The 22,429-nt window shown below is 36.2% G+C and overlaps 2 protein-coding genes and 1 pseudogene across 2 annotated transcripts; 1 reads left to right on the top strand and 2 right to left on the bottom strand.

The window, feature by feature from the left end:
• Nucleotides 1–249: 249 nt before the first annotated feature.
• Nucleotides 250–6,409, bottom strand: LOC118349182 (annotated as a pseudogene).
• Nucleotides 6,410–13,461: 7,052 nt separating this feature from the next.
• Nucleotides 13,462–14,617, top strand: LOC118349181 (protein FAR1-RELATED SEQUENCE 5-like). The gene is made up of 3 exons (XM_035692758.1): nucleotides 13,462–14,027; nucleotides 14,416–14,470; nucleotides 14,576–14,617. The coding sequence occupies exons 1-3, from the start codon at nucleotides 13,462–13,464 to the stop codon at nucleotides 14,615–14,617; spliced, it is 663 nt and encodes a 220-aa protein (XP_035548651.1).
• Nucleotides 14,618–20,020: 5,403 nt separating this feature from the next.
• LOC109019043 (putative UPF0481 protein At3g02645) lies at nucleotides 20,021–21,652 on the bottom strand. The gene has a single exon (XM_019001268.1). The coding sequence runs from the start codon at nucleotides 21,650–21,652 to the stop codon at nucleotides 20,021–20,023; it is 1,632 nt and encodes a 543-aa protein (XP_018856813.1).
• Between the last annotated feature and the right edge of the window lie 777 nt (nucleotides 21,653–22,429).

Below are 22,429 nucleotides of genomic sequence, written 5' to 3'. Positions count from 1 at the left end.
TTCGCACACGCAAACGCATATTGCGTTATGTTTAAGGCACGGGCCATCATGGTCTTCAACTCCACCGCACCTCCTCCCATGAGTTGCTTGCTTATTCTGATGCTGATTGGGCGGGTTGTCCTGATACACGTCGGTCTACCACCGGCTATGTTATCTTCTTAGGTGCTAATCTTGTTTCTTGGTGCTCCAAGAAACAATCCATTGTTTCTCGCTTCAGTGCCGAAGCTGAGTATAGATCCTTAGTCTTTGCTACCGCTGAAGTTGCTTGGATTGTTCAGCTACTCCGTGATCTACGTCTTCAACTGCCTTTCCCTCCAAAAATATTATGCGACAACAAGAGTGCTATTTTTATGGCAGTCAATCCTGTCACTTGACCTCAATCTAAACATATTGCGATTGACTACCATTTTGTTTGTGAATTAATTGCCAATGATTCTCTAAAAGTCGCCTTTGTTCCTCACATCTTTAGCTTGCCGATTCATTGACCCAGGGAGTCACCAAGCCTCAGCTTCTACTTTTCCATAACAAACTTCACGTGATTCCTTTTGCCACGCTCAGCTTGAAGGGGGTGATAAGGAAGAATCATCTTCAGATCCTTTCCTTGATCTTAGATGATTTTATCTTGTATATATCTTTACTTTCCTAGTTTATAGCTAGGATAATTTCAACTGTATGTATTCTGTTGTTTGTTTCCTATTATATAGGACATTCCATTTGTAAATACGTTCTATATAATGAAACCAATAGCCTCAATATTCTGTTGAGGATTTTAGTCACATTATACACGGGTCATTGAACCTCTATAGTAATATTCTATAATTTTTAATCCAAATTCAAATAGTAAAAGGAAAAAAAATATGAGAGTAATAATAAAGTAGTAGCAAAGGCCGGCGTGTAAGGATATCATTACCACCACCATTGCATAGTTCACTCTCCTTTTGAGAAATCTTGAAGATGAAGTCATGGAGTGATTTTCCATATCATCATTGTTCAATGTATCATCTCCCAACCTTAAGTATAGCTGATTATGATGAACACCATCAGTCATCCAACTCAACAATTCTTCAAGATTCTCACCCACTTCATCATAATTAAAGCCCCTTGAATCATAAACACAAAACCCGCGTTGCATAGATCTCAACACATTATGCTTTTTCATAAGGATAGAGGTGAAATTGGAAAAACTCCCTTCAACAGAAAACAGAATACTACTTCAATGATCTGTTATCTTGAATCAATACAATTCAAACATCTTTGAGTACATTTTCAGCACAAAAATGGCACATCATAAGCAAAACTAGAACTAATAAAGCAGTGGCTTACCTAGTGATGTTTGACTGAATGGTGTAAGCCCAGAGCGCCCAAGAACACTGTACATAAGGCTCACGAGTGAGCTTTTGCCTGAACTAGTAAAACCCAGCAAGAGAATTGTAATAGTTGGAAGAATGTCCATGTCTTCCATGTTGATCCCCCGTAGGGCACCCAAAAATCACCAGAACGATATGTGAAAAGCTTGTGCCGAAGCTCGTTCAGCCCATCAGGTGCAACCAAAGCAAACCTTTCCATCTCCCTTAGCACTTTAAGCCTAGGTGTTAAGGCTTAAGACATTTGGGAGGTCAAACTTGTTGGTATTTTTAGTACAGAGGTGAAGTAAAAAGATAGAAAAGTAGAGGATAACTTCAGCAAAAATACTTGTTGATTGATTTTGATGTTCTACAGATTATAGATGGAGAAGTACATTATATAAATAACATTGAAAATTACAGATCATTAAAACTCATACTGTCCCAAGATGCACGATAAGAGAGTTTCTCTATAATAACAAAATACTAGTAATAGACTTTATTGAAAAAATTGCATCATAAATAGGCGTTATCTTCAATACTCCTCCTTGATGCATTTTTTTGACACTCCAAGTTTGAGCCTCAACAACTGGAATTTGCCTCTTGGAAGTGCCTTTGTGAAAATATCAGCAACTTGTTCTTCAGACTTACAAAACTTCAACTTCACATCTCCTTTTGCTTCTACTTCCCTCAAGTAATGATACTTGATTGCAATATGTTTAGTTCTGCTATGAAAGACAGGATTCTTTGCCAAAGCTATTGCTGATTTGTTATCACAATAAATCATAATTGGCAGCTGCTGTTTTGCACCCATATCTTCGAGAATTTTACTCAGCCAAATGGTTTGATTTATAGCTCCCGCAACAGCCACATACTCTGCTTCGGCTGTGGATTGTGCTACAGATCCTTGCTTCATGGATCCCCATGAAAACACACCAGTTCCAAGATTAAAACAATACCCGGATGTGCTTCTCATATCATCCACAGAACCAGCCCAATCACTATCAGTAAAATCAGTCAAAGTTGAATGAGAACTTGGTTTATACCAAATGCCGAAATCCTTTGTGCCTTGAATGTATCTCAGCACTCTTTTAGCAGCTCCAAAATGGATTTGACTTGGACATTGCATGAATCTTAAGAGAAGGCTAGTTGCATACATGATGTCAGGCCGAGTGGTAGCCAAGTAAAGTAAACTTCCAATTAAACTCCTATATGCTGCTGCATTGGCTTCTTTTGCACCATCTTCCTTCTTCAATTTCTCATTTGCTATCTAAGGAGTAGCTGCTGATTTGCATTCAGCCATATTGAACTTGTTGAGCAAATCAAGAGCATATTTCCTTTGTGAAATGAAAATGCCTCATTCTTGATATACTTCCATTCCAAGGAAGTAGTGCATTAGTCCCATATCACTCATTTCAAATGTTTTCATCATCTCTTGTTTGAATGATTCAATCATAACCGAATTATTTCCTGTTATAATTAAATCATCAACATAAAGTGAGACAGTGAGCAAACTTTCACCTTTGAGTTGGACATAAAGTGTAGGTTCACTAACACTTCTCTTGAAGCCATGATCACAAAAATAGCTATCTATTTTGTTGTACCAAGCTCGAGGTGCTTGTTTAAGCCCATAGAGAGCCTTTTTTAACTTAAATACTTTCCCTTCTTCCTTCATAAAGCCTTCGGGTTGCTGAACATACACTTCCTCCTCAAGTTCTCTATTAAGAAAAGCTGATTTTACATCAAGTTGTGAGATCTTCCAACTTCTTTGAGCTGCAAGTGCAACTACTGTTCTGATGGTGTCCAACCTAGCTACGGGTGCATAGGTTTCATTGAAATCTATCCCAGCTTGTTGTGAATAGCCCTTTGTAACCAATCTTGCTTTACACTTGTTTAAAGAATCATCTGGGTTGAGCTTTGTTTTATATACACACTTAACTCCGATAACATCCTTGCTGTTAAGATATGCAACCAACTCCCATGTATTGTTTTTCTCAATCATTCTAATCTCCTCATTCATTGCATCCACCAAACTTGTTCTTTAGAAGCTGCTGCATAATTTTCAGGCTTTATGGAACTGAAGTTGCAAGATTCATATATCTCATTTAATGCCCTGACTCTTCTTGGAGAAGTCTCAGGTGATGAAAATGCTGAACTTCTAGAGTTGCTGTCACTTCTTGAAACAGAGAATGGTGATGAAGGTTGATCATTTGGAGCTGATGTTTCAAGCTCTTCCTCAACTTGCTCGATAATTGGAACACGAAGAGTCAGATCTGGTTCATGCTCTTCTTCCCATTTCCAGGTTGAATGCTCATCAAACTGAACATCTCTACTTGTGACCAGCTGCTGAGTTTTGAGATTGAAGATCCGGTATCCCTTGGATTGAGAGCTATACCCAAGAAAAATCCCTTTCTCTGACTTTTCTTTAAGTTTGTGTCTCTTTTGTTCAGGTACATGAATGTAACACAAACATCCAAATACTTTGAAGTGACTAACAGTTGGCTTGTGTCCACTCCATGCTTCGATTGGAGTCATATCCTTCACTGCCTTTGTGGGGCATCTATTTAGGACATATACTGCTGTATTAACAGCCTCAGCCCAGAATTTTTTTGGAATGCCCTTTGCCATTAGCATGGACCTAGCCATCTCCATAACAGTCCTATTCTTCCTTTCCGAGATTCCATTTTGTTGTGGAGTGTAGGCAACTGTCAATTGGTGTTCCAACCCTTATTCTTGACAAAATTCATCAAACTTACTTGAGTTGAATTCACCCCCACTATCACTTCTCAAAATCTTCATCTTTTGACCACTTTGATTTTCAACCAGCAATTTGAAGTTTTTGAAAACACTAAAAGCCTCTGATTTTTCTTTAAGAAAGCAAACCCAAGTCATTCTTGAAAAATCATCAATCAAGAGCATAAAGTACCTGTTTTGGCTTTGAGAGAATGTCCTCATGGGACCACACAGATCAGTATGCACTAGCTCAAGTACTGATTTTGCTCTCCAAGCTTCTCTTAATGGAAATGGCTGCCTATGTTGCTTTCCCATCATACACCCTTCACAAGTAGGCATGTTTTGGTCCAGCAAAGGCATATCTCTTATCATGTTCTTCTGATTTAACATCCTTAAGGCATTTAGGTTGTAATGACCAAATCTTTGATGCCAAAGAGTTGTTTCATCAGATTTGACCATCATTGCTCTTGGGTACTGCCAAGTAATGGGAAAATTTCTCCCATTTCCCATTTTAACTTCTGCCACTACTTGGTTGTTTTTCTTCAAATCAAGAATGACACATAACTTTCCCTCAAAGTGAAGTGAATAGCCATTTTGCATCATTTGCCCAACACTTAGCAAACTTTGATCAAGGCTAGAAACATGAAGAACATCTTTTATGAATCTAGTCCCTTTCTTGGTTTCCATGGCAATCGTACCTTTACCACTTGCCTCCACCAAATCTTCATTTCCAAGCTTTACTTTAACACATACAGATTTATAGATTTGAGAAAATAAGCTCCCATCTGGTGTCATATGGTTGCTGCACCCGCTGTCAAGAAACCACTCTCTTCTTTGCTCGGCTGCAACATGACAAGCATAGAACAACTGCTCTTCCTTGTCCTCGGTGAAATTTGCTTGCTATTTTTGTTCTTGAACCGAGAATCTTTCTCCTCATGCCCAAACTTCTTGCAATTTGAGCATTGTGGCTTGCCACGGTGGTAACAATCTTTCTCCAAATGATTAGTCTTCTTGCAAACACCAAAAGATAAAAATTCTCCCTTTTTCTTTTGAGAATTTTCTCCTCCTTTGGCTGTGCCCTTGAACTTTTTCTTGAATTCCTTTTACTGTTGATTCTTTAGACCAACTTTGGATTGAAATGCATTTTCCAAAGACACCTCATTCCTTCTGCTAATCCATTGTTCATAAGCATAAAGTGAGCCCATTAACTCGGTGACAGAAAGTGAAGATAGATCTTTAGCTTCTTCAATGACAGCCACTATATGGTCATATTTTTCAGTCAAGCTTATGAGGATTTTCTGAACAATCCTTTCATCTGAAATATTTTCATTATAAGCCCACATTTGATTCACTACTTCAATGACTCTAGAGCAATATTCCTTGATATTCTCAGATTCTTTCATTTTGAGATTTTCAAGTTCCCTTCTTAGCCCTTGAAGTTTGATAATTTTAACTTTGATATTACCTTGAAATTCTTGTTGCAGGATCTCCCAAGCTTGTTGGGAAGAAGAAGCCCTCATCAACCTTGGAAAGATGGACTCACTTACAGCCTGCTGTAGAATAAACAAGGTTTTTGCATCCCTTTGCCTACCAGACTTGACTTGGGTAAGATCAGAAGCTCTTTCAGACGTGCCTTCAGCAATTGAAGAGACTCCATTTTCAACGACATCCCACAGATCAAGAGATAGGAAAAGAGTTTTCATTTTTATGCTCCAATAGTCATAGTTTTCACCAGAAAACATGGGAAGAGTTGCAGATGAACCAGACGCAGCCATCATATCCCAAAGACCGAAAGCTGCTCTGATACCAACAGTTGGTATTTTTAGTACAGAGGTGAAGTAAAAAGATAGAAAAGTAGAGGAGAACTTCAACCAAAATACTTGTTGATTGATTCTGATGTTCTACATATTATAGATAGAGAAGTACATTATATAAATAGAATTGAAAATTACAGCATTAAAAGTCATACTGTCCCAAGATGCTTTACAGAGCATTAAAATTACTATTTCTCTATAATAACAAAATACTATTAATAGACTTTATTGAAAAAACTGCATTATAAATAGGCGTTATCTTCAATAAAAACTTGTGCTTGACACATTCACCGAACTTGGCAGCTGAACGCCACCAATAATGAACCATTTTCCATAACCCATACTGATCATCTTCTTCTCCTTCATCAAACGAAGACAGTCGGCTTTTCATCTCTGCGAAATTCTTGAATTTCTGCAATGATGATGACTTGTCGTGGATTCAAAAGCTGTATGTCTGTGTGTGAGAAGAGTTTTGGTTCTTGTTCCTGATTCCACTGTTGCTAAAAATCGATACATACAGACAAAAAGAGTCATGGATGGCTTTCTTTGTCCAGACCCAACAGAGCAGGAGGATAAGTACAATCTTTTTCACGGGTTGGCCAGTCAGGAAAGGGTTGCTTCCTAGCTCCTTCGTGTAATAGCACTTTTAAATTTGGAATATGTGTACGGAAATACCCATGTGGTAAGAAGTTCATAAATACAAAACAATTAAGAGATGGGTACACAGTACACTGAAGTAGTAATGTTTTGAATAAATCGTATTGGTACATATCTTCATCCAAGCACGCATGCAGATGATCTGATCGCAGAAACGTCCACCCAGAACTTAAAACCCCTCTGGGATTTACCAACGGCTAATTTATTTAAAGTACCGTCGTCCATTATTTGAAAGATACTGTGCATGGATATATAGCTATCGTTGATTCTCACATGGATTCTGATCACTCCTTGGCCACAATTTTCTCTTCAGATTATTCTACATTTGTTTTGACATTGGGTGACGCTATCTGCAGTCGCAAAATGGTCAATTTAATTGTGGGTGTGGAAGTAGATCATCGATCATGTGCAAACTGTTCAGCCTGTACTGGTTTTGAAAGCCAGAAGGCCATCAACTGTAATGATATAAGGCTTGTGGTGTCAACTTCAGTGTCGGAGATGAAGGAGTACTTTATAATGCACAACCGTTTTGCGCGGAAAGGAAATGAAATGCCATGACGATTAGGCTCGACGAATATAACAAATAATTCCCAATAATAATCAAATACAATAGTAATAAAATAATAGTAAAATGTTTATGAATTATAATGAATTAACTGAAAATAAATAAATATTTTAATTATAAAAAAATTTCATAAAATTAAATTCATAAATTAATTAACATAACGTCATATGTTAAAATATTATAAAATTATTTTTATTATAAGATAAATTCTTATATTAATATAAATTTATATTAATTTATAAATTTATTTTTATAAAATTTATTTATAATTAGAAGTTTTTTATTTTTAAAGTACGTTAGAGAATTATGTATAAGGATTATACAAATGATGAAACACCATGAAAGTTCGAAGAACCTGTGCATATTTATTTAATAAGCATAAACCACTACCAAAAGTACAGATTTCGAGTCTTTTGAGGCCCTAGTCCATTTCTCGGAACCATACCCGTCACTTTTAGCTAGGCTAATCGTAAACAACTCATCAAATTGCAAACAGTTCTTTCACGTACAAGCGGCTGGTAAAATGGTTGCGCAATCGGATGATGACAGCCGATATATAAGAAAATAAGGAAAAGGAAAAAAAAGTAAAAAACACCCAAAGCTAAACGTCTTCGGTTGTGTTTGGATGTTGAAATGAGTTGAGTTGATTTGAGTTAAGATGATAAAATATTGTTAGAATATTATTTTTTAATATTATTATTATTTTAAAATTTAAAAAAATTGAATTGTTTATTATATTTTGTATTGAGATTTGAAAAAGTTGTAATGATTAATTGAAATGAGTTGAGAGTATTTGAGGAACCAAACGAAGCCTTCGTCTGCGTTTAAAGAACTGCAGATCTCGTTTTTGCCTCATCTTCATCTTCGTGTGGGAGTGGTGCCATCTATTTTGTTTCTTCGTGTGGGAGAGTAAGTCGAAGGATAAAGTCTTCGTCTGGTCCTTCGTTTGGTCTTCGTCTGGGAACTACAACAGCATTGTAGTAATCATGCCTCTTGCATCTGAAACTTCCACATACCTCGTACCCATGCTCTGCCGATCTCTTTGTAAAGCAAACTCAATCTGCAGTGATCCCGCAAAGACAACAAAGGCTTCTCCCGAGAACCGTCATCTCTTGTTGACAACTTGACACATACATCCACAATGTTCAATCCAGCAAAGAAATTGAAAATGTCAATATCAATGCAATTGAAGGGAAGTCCCCTGAGTCGAATTACTAGAAGAGAACTGCTAGGTACAGTCCTGAGTTGGGGCTTGCTTGCGGACGAATGTACTTAATAGCAATTTACTCTTTAAATTATAACGAAATGTCAAAAAGGCCCCTAAGCTCAAATGATCAGATCCAGTTTTCTTCCTTCCCTCCCTCCAGCGATTCGCCTCATTCGGCCTGAAGAGGTTCTCAACTTATTATTTTATCTTTACTTTCAGGCTTCAACCGAGTTTTCTAGAATTTCAGTCAATGTGATGGTCCGGACACGGAGAAGATCCAAGTTTTTCAATAGAGTGTACATTGAGGGAAGGAAGAGTTAAGCTTTCTCGTATTTCGCAGGTCATCCAATACAATAGCAGTTCAAGTAAACTTTAAAAGATACAACTGTTTCAGAGAAAACAATAAACTGGTAGTCTAGTAAAGATGGAGTCCTTACTTTGCAAGATAGAATATTTATTTTCTTTCTTCATGCCGAACTCACAAGACCAAAGCCTACTTAGCAAACAAACTTTCAAATAAATGAACAACCAATTGCAAGAAAACTGCGTCAAAACCTCATCATTCAAATATACCATCCAAACCACAAACCCCCTCAAACTAAGTGAAAACTTGTTCAACCCGTCAACCAGGAAAAAAGAAATTCATCACCAAACAATAAAATACTAAGTCCAGAAGCCAAAAAGCGAACGTTTTCCCAAGAATAAGTGAACGATTACCATTAATACTCACATCAGAGACTTTGGTTTCCAAATAGTCCAGGTAGCAGCAACCCGAGGCCCCCTGGCTCTTTACTCGGGCGATCAAAAAAGGAAAACCTACCCAAGAATAAGAACACAGTCGTATTGCAGCGGGATCCCATGACAAAAGTCCCTGGGAAAAGAGTCTAAGAAGCCATAGCTGGAAACCAAAACGAGAAATTTTCATCTTCATCTTTTGTCTCTACACTAACAAGCATTGAGTGAAGTAAGTTTGTATGGAAGGAAACTAAAATTGCACAAGACGACGCATTAGAGAGAGAGAGAGAGAGACCTAATTCGCGCAAGGAAATTGGGGAAGGAGGGGGAGGGAGAGGGACTAAGGGAGATGATGTATTTGGGATGAAACGAGTCGTTTCAATAATTCGTGCGCACCCAAGCCTCAATCTGGGACTGCATTTAGAATTTTTCTTACTAGAAATGGAGGGGGTTGAAAGCCACCCATAGCCATAAGGTTGAAAGCCACCAAACCCAACCCACTATTCCCTGACACCCAACTCTTTATCTTTACATTTTTTTATCCTAAAAAAAAGTATATGTAGAGACCTTTTTAAATCAACCAACAACATATAAAAGAAAATTGAAGATCAATATTCCCACAGATATGGTTTCTTTTAAAAAATAAAAAGAAGAAGAAAAAAAAAAGGAAAAGAGAAACATCGAAAGCCCCCCTAAATCCAATGTATCATCATGTCAGAATCAAATAAGCAATCAAAAAAATAAAATAAATCATGGTGATGTCATAGTAAGCGACAGGACGAAGAAGAGTATCAACAAGCAAATAGAGATCACTAAAAAGTTTTAAGTCCAAAGAAATCGGAGAAGGGGGGAAGAAGGGTGACAAAAACACTTCAAGTCAATAGATCTATACGTGAGGAAGGGTGAACGCCGAGATCTTGGGTAGACGATCCTAGGAAGATGAAGGGAGGGAGAGGCAAAGCTGTCATGCGAAAAAGAAGACTGGTTCAAGGCAAAGGAAGGGAGCGAAGGTTCGAGGGTGGTTCGGTGCGAGATCAAACTGAGGGAGAGAGAGTAAAGTTGGCTTAAACCAATCGTTTTGGCTTCATTTTCCACGTAGGAAGCATTTCCCCCACGCTTACACCAGGCAACTGCCTTAAGCATTTTTCTTTTGAAAATATGCCACACATAATATATAATTTTTTATTTTTATTTTTTTATTAAATATATAATATATAGATGATATGTAAAAGAATTTAATTAATTTAAGAAAAATAAAAATAAAAATAAGTGTAGTATATAATGTGTAAGAATAATAAGTAACAAAACAGAATTGATGAAATTTTTTACTATTCTTTCTTTTGATCTAAATAGTTTTTACAACTCGAAAATAAAAAACACAAGTACCATTGCATCTCGCTGTATTAAATATTGCATGCAAATCCCACCGCATGCTAAGATAAGAGTCCACATATTGCGTCTATATCTCTATGTAAATTATATTTGAATAATAAAATTATAGAAAATCTCAATCTCATTCAAACTATCACTCACAATTGATTCTCATTAAAAGAAAATGCTAATCTTCATCTAGATCTTATTACAGAGCTTCTTTGGGCAGGTGGCACCGATAATCGGTAATTAATGGAGACGAATCACGAGCTGCCACGTATACAGTTCCTCAGTAAATCACGGTACACGCATAGCAGGGGATCACTCCCTCTCCCCTTCCCGCTCGACGAAATCGATCAGTCTCACTCTCTCTCGCTCTCTCGCTCTCTCTGTGCTCTCCCGCTCTCTGTGCTCTCTCGGTCTCCGTCACTCTCACTCTCCTTCCCTCTCCGAACCGAGCTTCATAATCTCTCTCCTTCGATCTGTATTCTCCCTCACGAAAATCCTAAACCGAGCTTCAGAATCTCTGTCTCTCTCCTTCCCTCTCTCCCCTTCGATCTCTCTCACGGAAACCCTAAGAAGAAGTTTAGAATCTCTCTCTCTCTCATTCCCTCTCTCTACTTCGATCAAGAACCTGGAACTAAGACCCCGAAACTGTATTGCAAATTCACCGTCGGAGGACCTCACTCAGGTACCAATTTCCTCCAATTTTCTCATATTTCTAATTTTTTGGCACATGTCTAATTTTTTGTAATCCCTAATTCTAATGGTCTGTGTTTTGCGTGAATTTGTTGTAGGGTTTTTGGCTTTGATTTATCACCATCTGCGCAACGACAAACCAGTCAACCAGTTTTCCATATGGTCTGTGTTTTGTTGTTTTTCTCTAGTTTTCTCTAGTTTCCAATTGTAATCTAGAATGAAATGAAAAATCTGTATTATGCCTATACACTTTGTCACCATCTGTGCATGCTCCTTTGCCTTATGCCAATGTATGATGCATGAATCTCGAGCATTACCATGCATGCATGCATCCATACCCAAAAGCTGCCACTATTGGGCAAAGATAGATATTGGCCGAAATTAAAATCCTATTTGCTAAACATTTAGGTTGATAAATTTGACCATTTCGAACGTTGAAGTTTGTGATTTTAAAGGTAGTGCTTGAAATAGATGGGAATAGATCACACATGAGTTTCTCAATGATAATCATGAGTCTAAGATAATGTAACTACATGATACGTTAGCTTGGACCCATTATTATTAAGTAATGTGAAAATTGAAGGAAAATAATATGCATGTGATTTGTGATTTTTTTAAAGGTAATGTAAGACTTATTTTTCAAAATGCATCCCAAGAAACTATCAGATTATCCATGTTAGAGGTCCAATTTTAAAAAAATAAGTTGCAAAACTACTTCCAGTAACACTCTCGGCCACTAGTTGATTGATTACATTGTTTTAGGGATTGATTTAATATTGATTACATTGTTTTATACTCTCTAATTTTTTAGGGATTAATTTAATATTGATTACATTGTTTTATGTTGGGATGAAGGATTTTGGGTGGAGTTCGGATAGTGATGATGTTCAGATGGTAACGACTAGAAACTGTCCACAAGTTGTAAATGAAACTGTTGAGGATGAAACTGTAGATAATCAATGTGATGTGAATTTGGGAGATGGATTGAATGTGGGAGATGGCGTGAATTTGGGAGATGGTGATGGAGATGGAGTGAATATGGGAGATGGAGATGGAGTCAATGTCATTTCCACTTCTAGTAGTGGACTTTTTGAACCGTTCATTAGGAAGGAATTTGATGAAGTTGAGGATGTCCAAGCATTTTACAAGGCGTATGCAAGACGAAAAGGTTTTGCAATTAGGACCAACCATACGCAATTATCGAGAGGAGATAAAAAATTAATTGGAGTACACTATGTTTGTACAAGGGAAGGATTTAGGCGTGAAAGTCTCAAACAAAAAGAAAGACAAATTTCCGAACCAGCTGAAACAAAAATTGGGTGTAAAGTTACCATGTGTATAAAAAAATATGGTGAAAGGTGGGTAGTATGCAAGTTTTACCCTCAACACAATCATGAGCTACTCACACCAAGAAGTACCAATATGCTACGTGGACATAGAGGAGTCACACGCGTGCAAAAAAATCTCATTCAGACATTGAATGAGTCTGGTGTACCGATAAGGAAGATAATGTCGGTGTTAAGCAAAGAAGCAGGTGATGATTTTAATATTGGTTGTATTAGAAAGGACGTTGAAAATTATTTGGGAAATAAAAGAAAAAAATTGTTTGAAGAGGAAGATGCACAAAGGTTGTATGCATACTTTCTTGAACGGTAGTGTAAAGAACCTGGGTTTGTGCACTCAATGCAGGTCAATGAGAATGGGTGTATGGGAAGCTGTTTTTGGGCAGATGCTAGATTTAGATCTGCATATCAATATTTTGGAGATGTCGTCACATTTGATGCGACGTACCTCACAAATGTTTATAAGGTGCCATTTTTGCCGTTCTCAGGAGTTAATCATCATCACCAAACCATAATGTTTGGTTGTACGTTGTTAGTGAATGAGACAGCTGAATCCTATATATGGTTACTGAGAACATGGCAGGAAGCAATGCTTGGGCGTGCCCCTGCAACCATTATTACTGATGATGACAAAGCAATGGCCAAAGCCATTTCAGAGGTACTCCCAAATACAACTCACCGGTTATGCTTGTGGCATATTTTACAAAAATTTCCAGAACATTTGGCACATGTCTATCACAAGTTTCCAGACTTTCAAAAAGAGTTTCATCATTGTATCCATGATACTATAACAGCTGATGAGTTCGAGGAGGAATGAGTTTCAATACTAGTGAAGTATGATCTAGTAGGTAATGATTGGCTCCAAAATCTTTACAACCGAAGGGAGAAGTGGGTCCCGGCTTACTTGCGAACGACATTTTGTACCGGGATGTCAACCACACAAAGGAGCGAGAGCATGAATAAATTCTTCAAGAATTATGTGCGATCAAGCACGATGGTGAGTGACTTTGTGCATCAGTACGAGAAAGCCTTAGATGCACGTTATTTTAAGGAAAAAGATAAGGATGTGAGAACAAAGTCGAGTAGGCCGGTTTTGAAAGCATGTTGGGAAATTGAAGAAGAGGTAGCCAAAGTGTATACAAGGAAGTTCTTCAATATCTTTCAAGACGAGCTATTCAATTGCCAACGATACAAAGCAACAAAGGTTCAGCAAGAGGGTGAGAGTAAAATGTATGAGGTGGCACCTAAGGGCAAGGACAAACGTATCTATTATGTGACTTTCAACTGTAAAGAAGCAAAGGCAATATGTATATGTCATATGTTTGAGTTTGTGGGTATTCTCTGTAGGCATATTCTATGTGTATTCATGAAGAAATCAAATTTAGATACTTTGTCACATCAATATGTTCTAGATCGATGGACCATCAATGCTAAGAGTCGAGCTATCCGTGAAATACCAAATCCCAAGGGGCATGTTTCAACACAAGAAGATCCGATAATGCGAAAAAGTCATTTGATGATGAAGTTTTACGATATTGCTGAACTTGGGTCACAATCAAGGTTTAAAATGGACCATCTTTCTCTTACATTGGACAAGGTACACAAGGAGTTGCTTCTCATGGATAGTATTAAAGAACAAAATTTAGAAGGCGGAGACATGTCATGTAACGATCCCCCTGTGTTAAATTCACAAGTAATATCAAATTTTTCGCAAACTATACAAGATCCTCAACGGGTACCAACGAAAGGAAGACCAAAATCTTTTAGAGCAAAGAACCCAAGAGAGACTTAATCAGTGAAGAAAAGGCGTTGTAGCATTTGTAAGATTGAGAATCATACCAAGAATAGCTGTTCTTTATTGGGGTATGGTACAAATATTCAAATTTTTGTTTGTATTTTAATCTAATAACTTCACTTCATTTTTATGCTTATTTTGTCTTTCATGTAGAGATGTTGGAAATGTAAATGACAACATGTCACAAAGGGTGGATCTTGATGAAGAAGTATGAGGTTGGTGTTCTTTTGTTTGTTTGGCAGTTCTATGTAAAACTCATGATGGTAGTCTTATTGTGGGAAGTTAATTGATTTTTTTTTTTTTAATGTTACAGGAAATGGATGGTTCCGATAAATGCATTGTTTCCATGGGCTAAATGTTGGAGATGTTGAATTTTGAGATGTTGAATTTATGGGCTTAATGTATTTGGAGCATCTAATGTATTTGTATTTTGGGCATCTCCCTATTCCACATTTGCCATCCAATATTTTGAAGTGTTCTTAAAAAGCCTTAAATCCATTCCACATATATTTTTGACTTTGATTATAACGCTCTATCATATTCAATATCTTGCTAGTATAGTGATAGTGAGGGAGAAAAGGTAAATCAATGTAGAGGATCCTTTTTTTGTGTATCCTGTGAGCAACCCATATCCTGTCCTTTCTTTTTGGTAGAAGGGGAAAAATTAATCCCGGCCATTTTCTTCATAGCTATCATGTTGAGGTTTAAAACCAACAGATTTCACAAGATTCCACAAGATCTAATACTATTATGAAGAAAAAGACACATCATGTATATCAGTTAGCTAGGGAGCTGGGGAAACTGAATTTTTATTTTTAAAGTTACAAGTGAAGTTTTTTTTTTTTTTTAATTATAAGAAACCTTGTTGCCACTTGAGCATCACCAAGGCAAAACCATTGACAAAACACCATAAATGCCACTTTACACACATTATATACATGCAAACTAATTTTAGTAAGTAATAACGTATTAAATTACAAGGAAAAAAAAATATTGGTAACTGACACGTCACATCCTCTAAAACATCAGAAACCCGAATAGCATCAAGAGCACAAAACAGGTCATCGCAGCAAGCATCCAATTCCCAATCGGACGTTCCTATAGAATATAAGACCAGTGCAAAATCCCTCCTGACCAATCAATAAGGCTCCCTACTGTTGCTTTCTTAGTCATAGCATAAGAATAGAGGTGGAAAAATAGAGTTGAAGGAAGCCAACAAATACCAACTAAACAAACAGCAATGCTTGGCCACATCAAGCCTAGAAACAAGTAAACCAAAAACTAAAGGGACCAAGCTTTATAACTGAAGTGAGGGACTTCACAATTTTGAAAATCAGCCTAGTAAATCAACTTTTACAAGCATGCAAAAAAATTCGATCATTGACCAGCATGCAACCAACTGCTTATAAATTTATTATCCTGATCAATATTTATCATTATGGTCTGTATATAGCTGAGCTACAGCATGCAACCAGCTGCATGATTTCAAACCCGCTCAGATCATTGACCAGAAAGCAAAACAATACATTAAATAGAAAGTCGATCTCAAACCTATTCAATCAACTAGATTAAACTGCATAATCCATTACATACATGACTATCGTTCAAACCATCACAAAAATTACAGCACAAAGCAAAACAATACAAAACCATGACAACAATAGAACTTGTAATATTTCCTTGTACTTCTTTTCCATAGCTTTGAATTTTGCTTCTTCAGCCATTACACGTGCTTGATTGATCTTGTTGTTCCTTCTTTGAGCTAACTCCAATGTAATTTTGCAACAACTGTTTTGTTCCATTTCAAAATCAATCCATTGAAAAAACCCGCATTGTTTGTCCATCTTATACTTTGGACAATTGAAAAACTGTCTGCCAAAACTAGTATCTTTGGTAGAAATCCTTAGTTTTGATGGGATCCCACAGTGGCAAAGTGGTATATCCAACCCAGCTTCATCTTTTGATCTTGAACTCAAAGAACTTGAACTAGAACTAGCTAGGTTGTTATACTGCATTTTACACATCAGTTATGGTGGCAAATACCGAATAAAAGTAACATTTAGATGAATAATTGTGGGGTTGGACCCCTGACCGTGGCAAAGTGGTTTGGAGGTGAGACACAACAAAACATCCATGAAATATGAGTTATTCTACAAGGAAGCCTTAACATAACTAATCTCACCTCCAAGAATTCTGTAAACAACCAATCTCACCTCCAAGAAATGCATAACTAATTGCTTAACATAAAACTTACACTAATTGCATAACTAATTCTGTAAACAACCAATCTCACCTCCAAGAAATGCATAACTAATTGCTTAACATAAAACTTACACTAATTGATTCAAGATCATAACAGATGGAGCAGTTGATTTATAATAATTGTGAGGAGCATAAATGAGTATACGCTAAGGTTTTTACCATTCCCTTTTCTGGGATAAGATTACTATTACCATATTGATTTCTCCAATTCTGGTAAATGTTCCAGAACTACTAACCCTAATAAAAATTAGTACACTAAAAATTACCTTCATTCCCAGGTTTGCTCAAGGGAGGGTTATGGGTTTTCTGGGAAATATATTGTAAAAAAAACCTACAAAAATAATCAACCGAAAATTAGGGATACGAAAAAATAAAACCCTAATCTACTGTGAGGAGAAGAAAAATTTCAATCCAAATCCAAATGGCACTACCTCAACGTCTTTCTTGCAGGTTTCGTGGCGGCACTACCACTTGGGTCATTCCTGGGTCACGAGAGGGAAGGAGAGTGACGGAGATGGAGTAAACTTTAAAATCACAAATTCGGAGAGAGTGAGGTTCCGTCGAGCGAGAGAGCACAGAGAGAGGGAGTGTTTTCGTCTATTTTGAAGGATTTCGGGATCGAGAGAGCGAGAGACGAGAGAGAGGGAGTGTTTTCATTTGGGCTTTCGTTCGAGAGAGCAGAGAGAGGTTTTCATTTGGGTTAGGGAGTGTTTTCCCTGTAACACGCGTCTCTTCGCGTCTTGATGTGCCGCATACGTGGCAGCTAGCCATTGGTTCCGATAAACGCATGTTATAGGAGACACTTGCGGGAAGGATTTCTCATCTTATTAACCCCAACTTTTCGAGATGTTTCTATCTTATCCTATTTTATCTTAATATCCAAACACTATCAATATAAATATTTTTTAATTTTCAATTTTCAATTTTTTCATCTAGTCATTATCTAATTATTATAAATTTTTCAAACTTCTAAACAAAAAACAAAAAATAATTCAACATTTCCAAATCTAAAACAAAAATAATATTAAAAATTTATATTCTAACAATATTTGAATTTTATAATATTTTTATTCAATTTTTTTTTATCTTTTTCCAAAACTTCATATAACATTTTAACTCAGATCATTTCATTATTATTTACAAACTATCTCATTACTATTCACAAACATCATCTCATCTCAACTTACTATTCAAACTAACCCTAGATGTCTTTATATATTAACTACTTGAATAGTCACCACTTAAATATTACACCTAGTAAGTATAATTTGGGATGAAAAATTTTAAGACAAAGAAACATTTCTCTTTCTTTTTCTTTTTATCTTTTTTTTTTTTCTAAGTAAGCATATCATATATAAACTAAGAGATTATAGGATACAAGGTTTGATGGGGTGAGAGCCCCAATAATCTTTCCAAAGCAAACAGATACAACACGAGAAAAAAGAGAGAGATAGGAGTAAAAATTTGGCTCCCTCCATTTTCTGAAAGGGGAAGCCGCTTGAAGCTGTTTTTACATAATTTGATAAACAGACTATAAACCTATAGCTAGAAGTCACAGTAGAGAGTTGTGTACTACATTTTGTTAGCCTAGATTGGCTGAAGGAGATTTTCACAATCACTTTAACTTGATCATTAGCTAGGAAAAGTAGGAAGATAGAAGATAGGACAGCAGCAACTTGGAGTTGTGTCGAATCGTCGGCAAAAGACCCTCACTGGTTGTGGCAGCGCGTGCAGCTCATGTGCCACACTAAGAGTGAAAGTATAGGTCGGATCTAGAAGACCCGATGCCACTGGTCCCAAGGTTGCCACGTGTGGCAGGCATCCGTACTTTTAAACTGTTTTAAAAAATTTTCTTTCAGATTTTGAAATTATAGATTTTTACATCAAAATTAGAACGTACTAAATGTGAATACTAACAAATAATAATCTCCTTATTAATTTTAGATGTTGAGTATATTTACGGTAGTCATAAAGTTCAGATCAACAGCAGAACAAATCATCATTTGCACCACAATGGATCTCTTTAGAACATGAAAACAAGGTAAGATGTGCATTTATAAATCTATTGTAAAATTTTGATATATTACTTATTTATATGTTTTCATCATTACAAGATCGACTTCCATATTTTTAGAATATAGCAGCTCAAATTTCAATTAAAGAATGGATGATCCTGTTGGATGCACAGATAAATGAATACGGCCAATTGTGCCAAAACAAGCTTAATGTATTCTCTATTAATGTCATTCCCGAGACAGTAAGTTGAATGCTTTAAATATCTCCTTTCAAACTTATTGCTCTTTTAATATATACTTTAAAAATATTTGTAGACAGTTGTGACTTAAGGCCTTGTTTGCATTTAAAATCTACCTCAACTCATTTTAACTTATCTCAACTTATCTTATCTCATCATTATAACTTTTTCAAATTCTCACACAAAATATAATAAACAATTCAACTTTTTCAAATCTCAAAACAACTTTCTCAAATTTCTACACAAAATATAATAAATAATTTAACTTTTATTCTGCTATACACAAACTATCTCAACTCATCTCTTAATCCAAAACACTCTTTAATTTTTGTAAATTGTTATATTATAGTTATAAACATTATGCAAATTGTATGTATAATATGTATTGTAAATAGAAAAATAAATTCTAAAAAGTAGATAAATTTTTATCCATTTATAATTAAAAATTTAAAACATAATAAAATTGGTCAAGCGGACAAATGTGCAGCGCACATTACCCTTAATAGTGTGTATATATATATATATATATATTAGAAGAAATTATATGTTCGGGAGCTCATTTCCTTCGTAATCAAATTTGATCCAATAACTTTTTATTTGGTTGATGACGTGGCGGAAGTGATTTGTCGGCTTTTTTTTTAATTTTTAATTTTTAAATATTAAATATATATATATATATGTTTAAATAAAATGATAAGAATAAATATATTAATTAAATAAAAAGTACGGTCTGGTGGAAAATTTCCGCGTAACCTGTCTATTCCCCTTAAATGGTCTACTCGCTTTTAAATAAAAAAAAAAATGCAAGGGACCCACATACTCATAGTCGCACACTGATCTCGTCCGGTTTTGGAAAAACACCATCTTGTTTGTTATATAATGAAATTCCTAATTTCCTCGCACTTATTGAGTGCTTGAACGAGGAAAGGAATTTCCTCCGAAATTTTATATGCCCAAGTTCCCCATATTCTATTTTACGGGAAATTTCACGTACGCCGCCATGCAGAATGCTTTCAGTGGTTGAATATATATTTGATAAACTGAATTTTCAAAATAAAATATGACGCGAAATTGTCTATATATAAAATTAAGAATGCGTTGACATTTATTACAATATTAAAGAATTATGTATCAAAGAATATACTTACACAATTTATTAACGTATATATCTATCTAAGTGCTGTCGACATATCGATCGGTCAATAAATTATAAAATCGTATGGCAAGAAAAAGTACGAATGTTCACAGGGCTTGCATCCATTTAGAGCAAGTGTATATAGAACAGGCTGTTTGCACCATGGATAGCAATATTAGAGTATTCGCTGCCAGAAAGGTAAGACATGGCCACCAAGAAAAGATATAATTCTTCATGTTTAGGTTCATGCTCACTTTCCAACTCTTCGAATAATAAGTATTCGCGCCTTCAATGGCCTTGTCAAGAACTGGAACTTTCGTTACCCTCACAGACTTCGTCATCCCATTCCAAAGTGTTGCCACTTCTACATCACTTTTGAGGCGGTTCAAGATGATCCCTGCGTTACGAAGAATCCTCACATCCTCCTCTTTATCAATTATTCCATTCATCAACTCTGTATAACGTGTAAAAGCCATCACCTCAGGGGCAATACATGCCTCGTAGGCCACGAGGTTCCTTAGCACCACCTCGGAGTTATCATCTAAGTGAATAACTGGAAGGTAAAATGAGCCAGAAGACTTGTCAAATTTTATGCTTCTCAATCCACCCTTTGCTGGACGAAATTTTACACCAATTTTATGAAGCTCAGTCACACTTGGGATTGCAATCTGTTCGACTAAAGGACTTTCGTCTTTCCCGTCGTCATGACAAGATGGGATTTCCAAATTCTCAGCCACGTTCTCTGCGGACGATATTAGATCGGTTATAGCAGTAGCACTCTTGCTTCCTCGATTCGCAAAAGTCGAGATTATTGTGAATGGTATTGTGAGTATGAGTGTGACTACTTTCGACTTTAAAATTCTGCTAAGAAGGAGGAGTGGGGTAAAATAAATATACCATAGCGATTTCAAGATTAATTTCCAGGCTTTTCTAGACCAACCAATCTCTTTATCCTCTTCTGGCTTTTCCTGCTCACAATCAGTTGAAAGTTGCAAGTTTGGCGCAATTACCATGTAGTATAGAAGATCTAGCAAATGGGCTCTCGCGAAACATTCTTCCCTGAAGTTTTGTTGATCTTTAACGTACTTGATGGGTGAAAGATCTTTGCAAAAACCCAACAGCATGTCGGCTAATACTTCGTCACGATCTTCGTAATAATAAAATGCGTGGTGGACTTCTTTAAGCAAAAAGAGAGGGATCTGATTTTCCAGCATGATGATATCCCTGAGTATTGCATGGTCATGTGTGGTTTTCTTCCTGGCGTAGTCTATCAACTGGGCCATTTTAGAAGATATTCGCAAAAGTGAGCCTCGGTTTGTTACGGAAGAATAGGTTTGGAGGCACTCCAATATGAAGGCAGCATCAATAGCAAATATCCATGCGAGTGTTTCTGGGTCAAACACCAAGAATCGATGGTAGCAAGCTCGAATGATGCAATCACTTTCCGCAATGCGGTTCACCAAATCACGAAATTTGATTTCTTTGATGTGCTTTTGCACTCTCAAAGCCGAAGCGAGCTTGGAGTGCTCCATTTCCAAGAGTTCAAGCCGCTGGTGGTGGTATGGGCCGAGGGCTACAAGCTGTGGCGTGTATGTTTCTGGTTTGATAGACATTAGGGTTTTGGGTACGCTGAAGATGCTAGGGGGAAGTGGTTCATCGTCCTCTTCGAGGGCTTCTTCTAGGGCTCTACTTATATGTATGACCCATTCATGGTCATGAGTAACTTTTGGCGGTTCCATTGCTTTTCACGCGTAGGATATGTTCTTCTTTGGAAAATGGAGAGGGTGAAGGCTTGGTGTAATCTGCTTTCAAGATTGCGAGGAAAGAGAGACACCCTTTTATAAAGGATCGGAGAGTTTTAAGAGTAGAGTACAAGTTAAGAATTAATTTATGCATATCGTTTTGTACTGATCATATCAGTCGATTTACATGTGCGAATAATTAGTTTTACTAATCATTTTCATTCATCCACACTTTTTTTTTTTTTATTCCTTTTAAAATTATTAAATTACTCTTCTCATCATTCGTATACCACACATTTGATAAAAAAAATAAGAAAATAAAAAAAATAAAAAAAGTATGATGTGTATTATGTACATGAGATATACGATGGATATAATTTTTCCATAAAATAATGCTAGATCCACTGTTGGTAGCTCTGGAGCTACCGTTGGCCCTAGCATGTGTTTTTTTTATTTTATTTAGTTCCTTTTTTATAAAGATTTTTTTAACAATTTTAAATATTTTAAAAAAATTAAAAAAAAACTCACAATATCATTAAAAAATACTTCCTTAATGACGAAGTAAAATAAAAAACACAAAAAAATACTTTTTTGTTTTACTTCCTAATTAAGGAAGTATTTTTTAATAATGTTTTAAATTTATTTTTTTTAAATATTTAAAAATATTATAAAATCTTTATAAAAATAACTAAAAAATATATATTAAAAACCATATGCTAGAGTCAGCGGTAGCTACCAATTGTGGCTCAGTACTCTTTTTCCATGATAATAGTC

The sequence above is a fragment of the Juglans regia genome, chromosome 8 (genome assembly GCF_001411555.2).
Source record: "Juglans regia cultivar Chandler chromosome 8, Walnut 2.0, whole genome shotgun sequence".
In the NCBI taxonomy this organism is placed as follows: Eukaryota; Viridiplantae; Streptophyta; class Magnoliopsida; order Fagales; family Juglandaceae; genus Juglans; species Juglans regia.
Note: the sequence above shows the minus strand (reverse complement) of the source record. Positions and strands in the feature narration are given on the sequence as shown.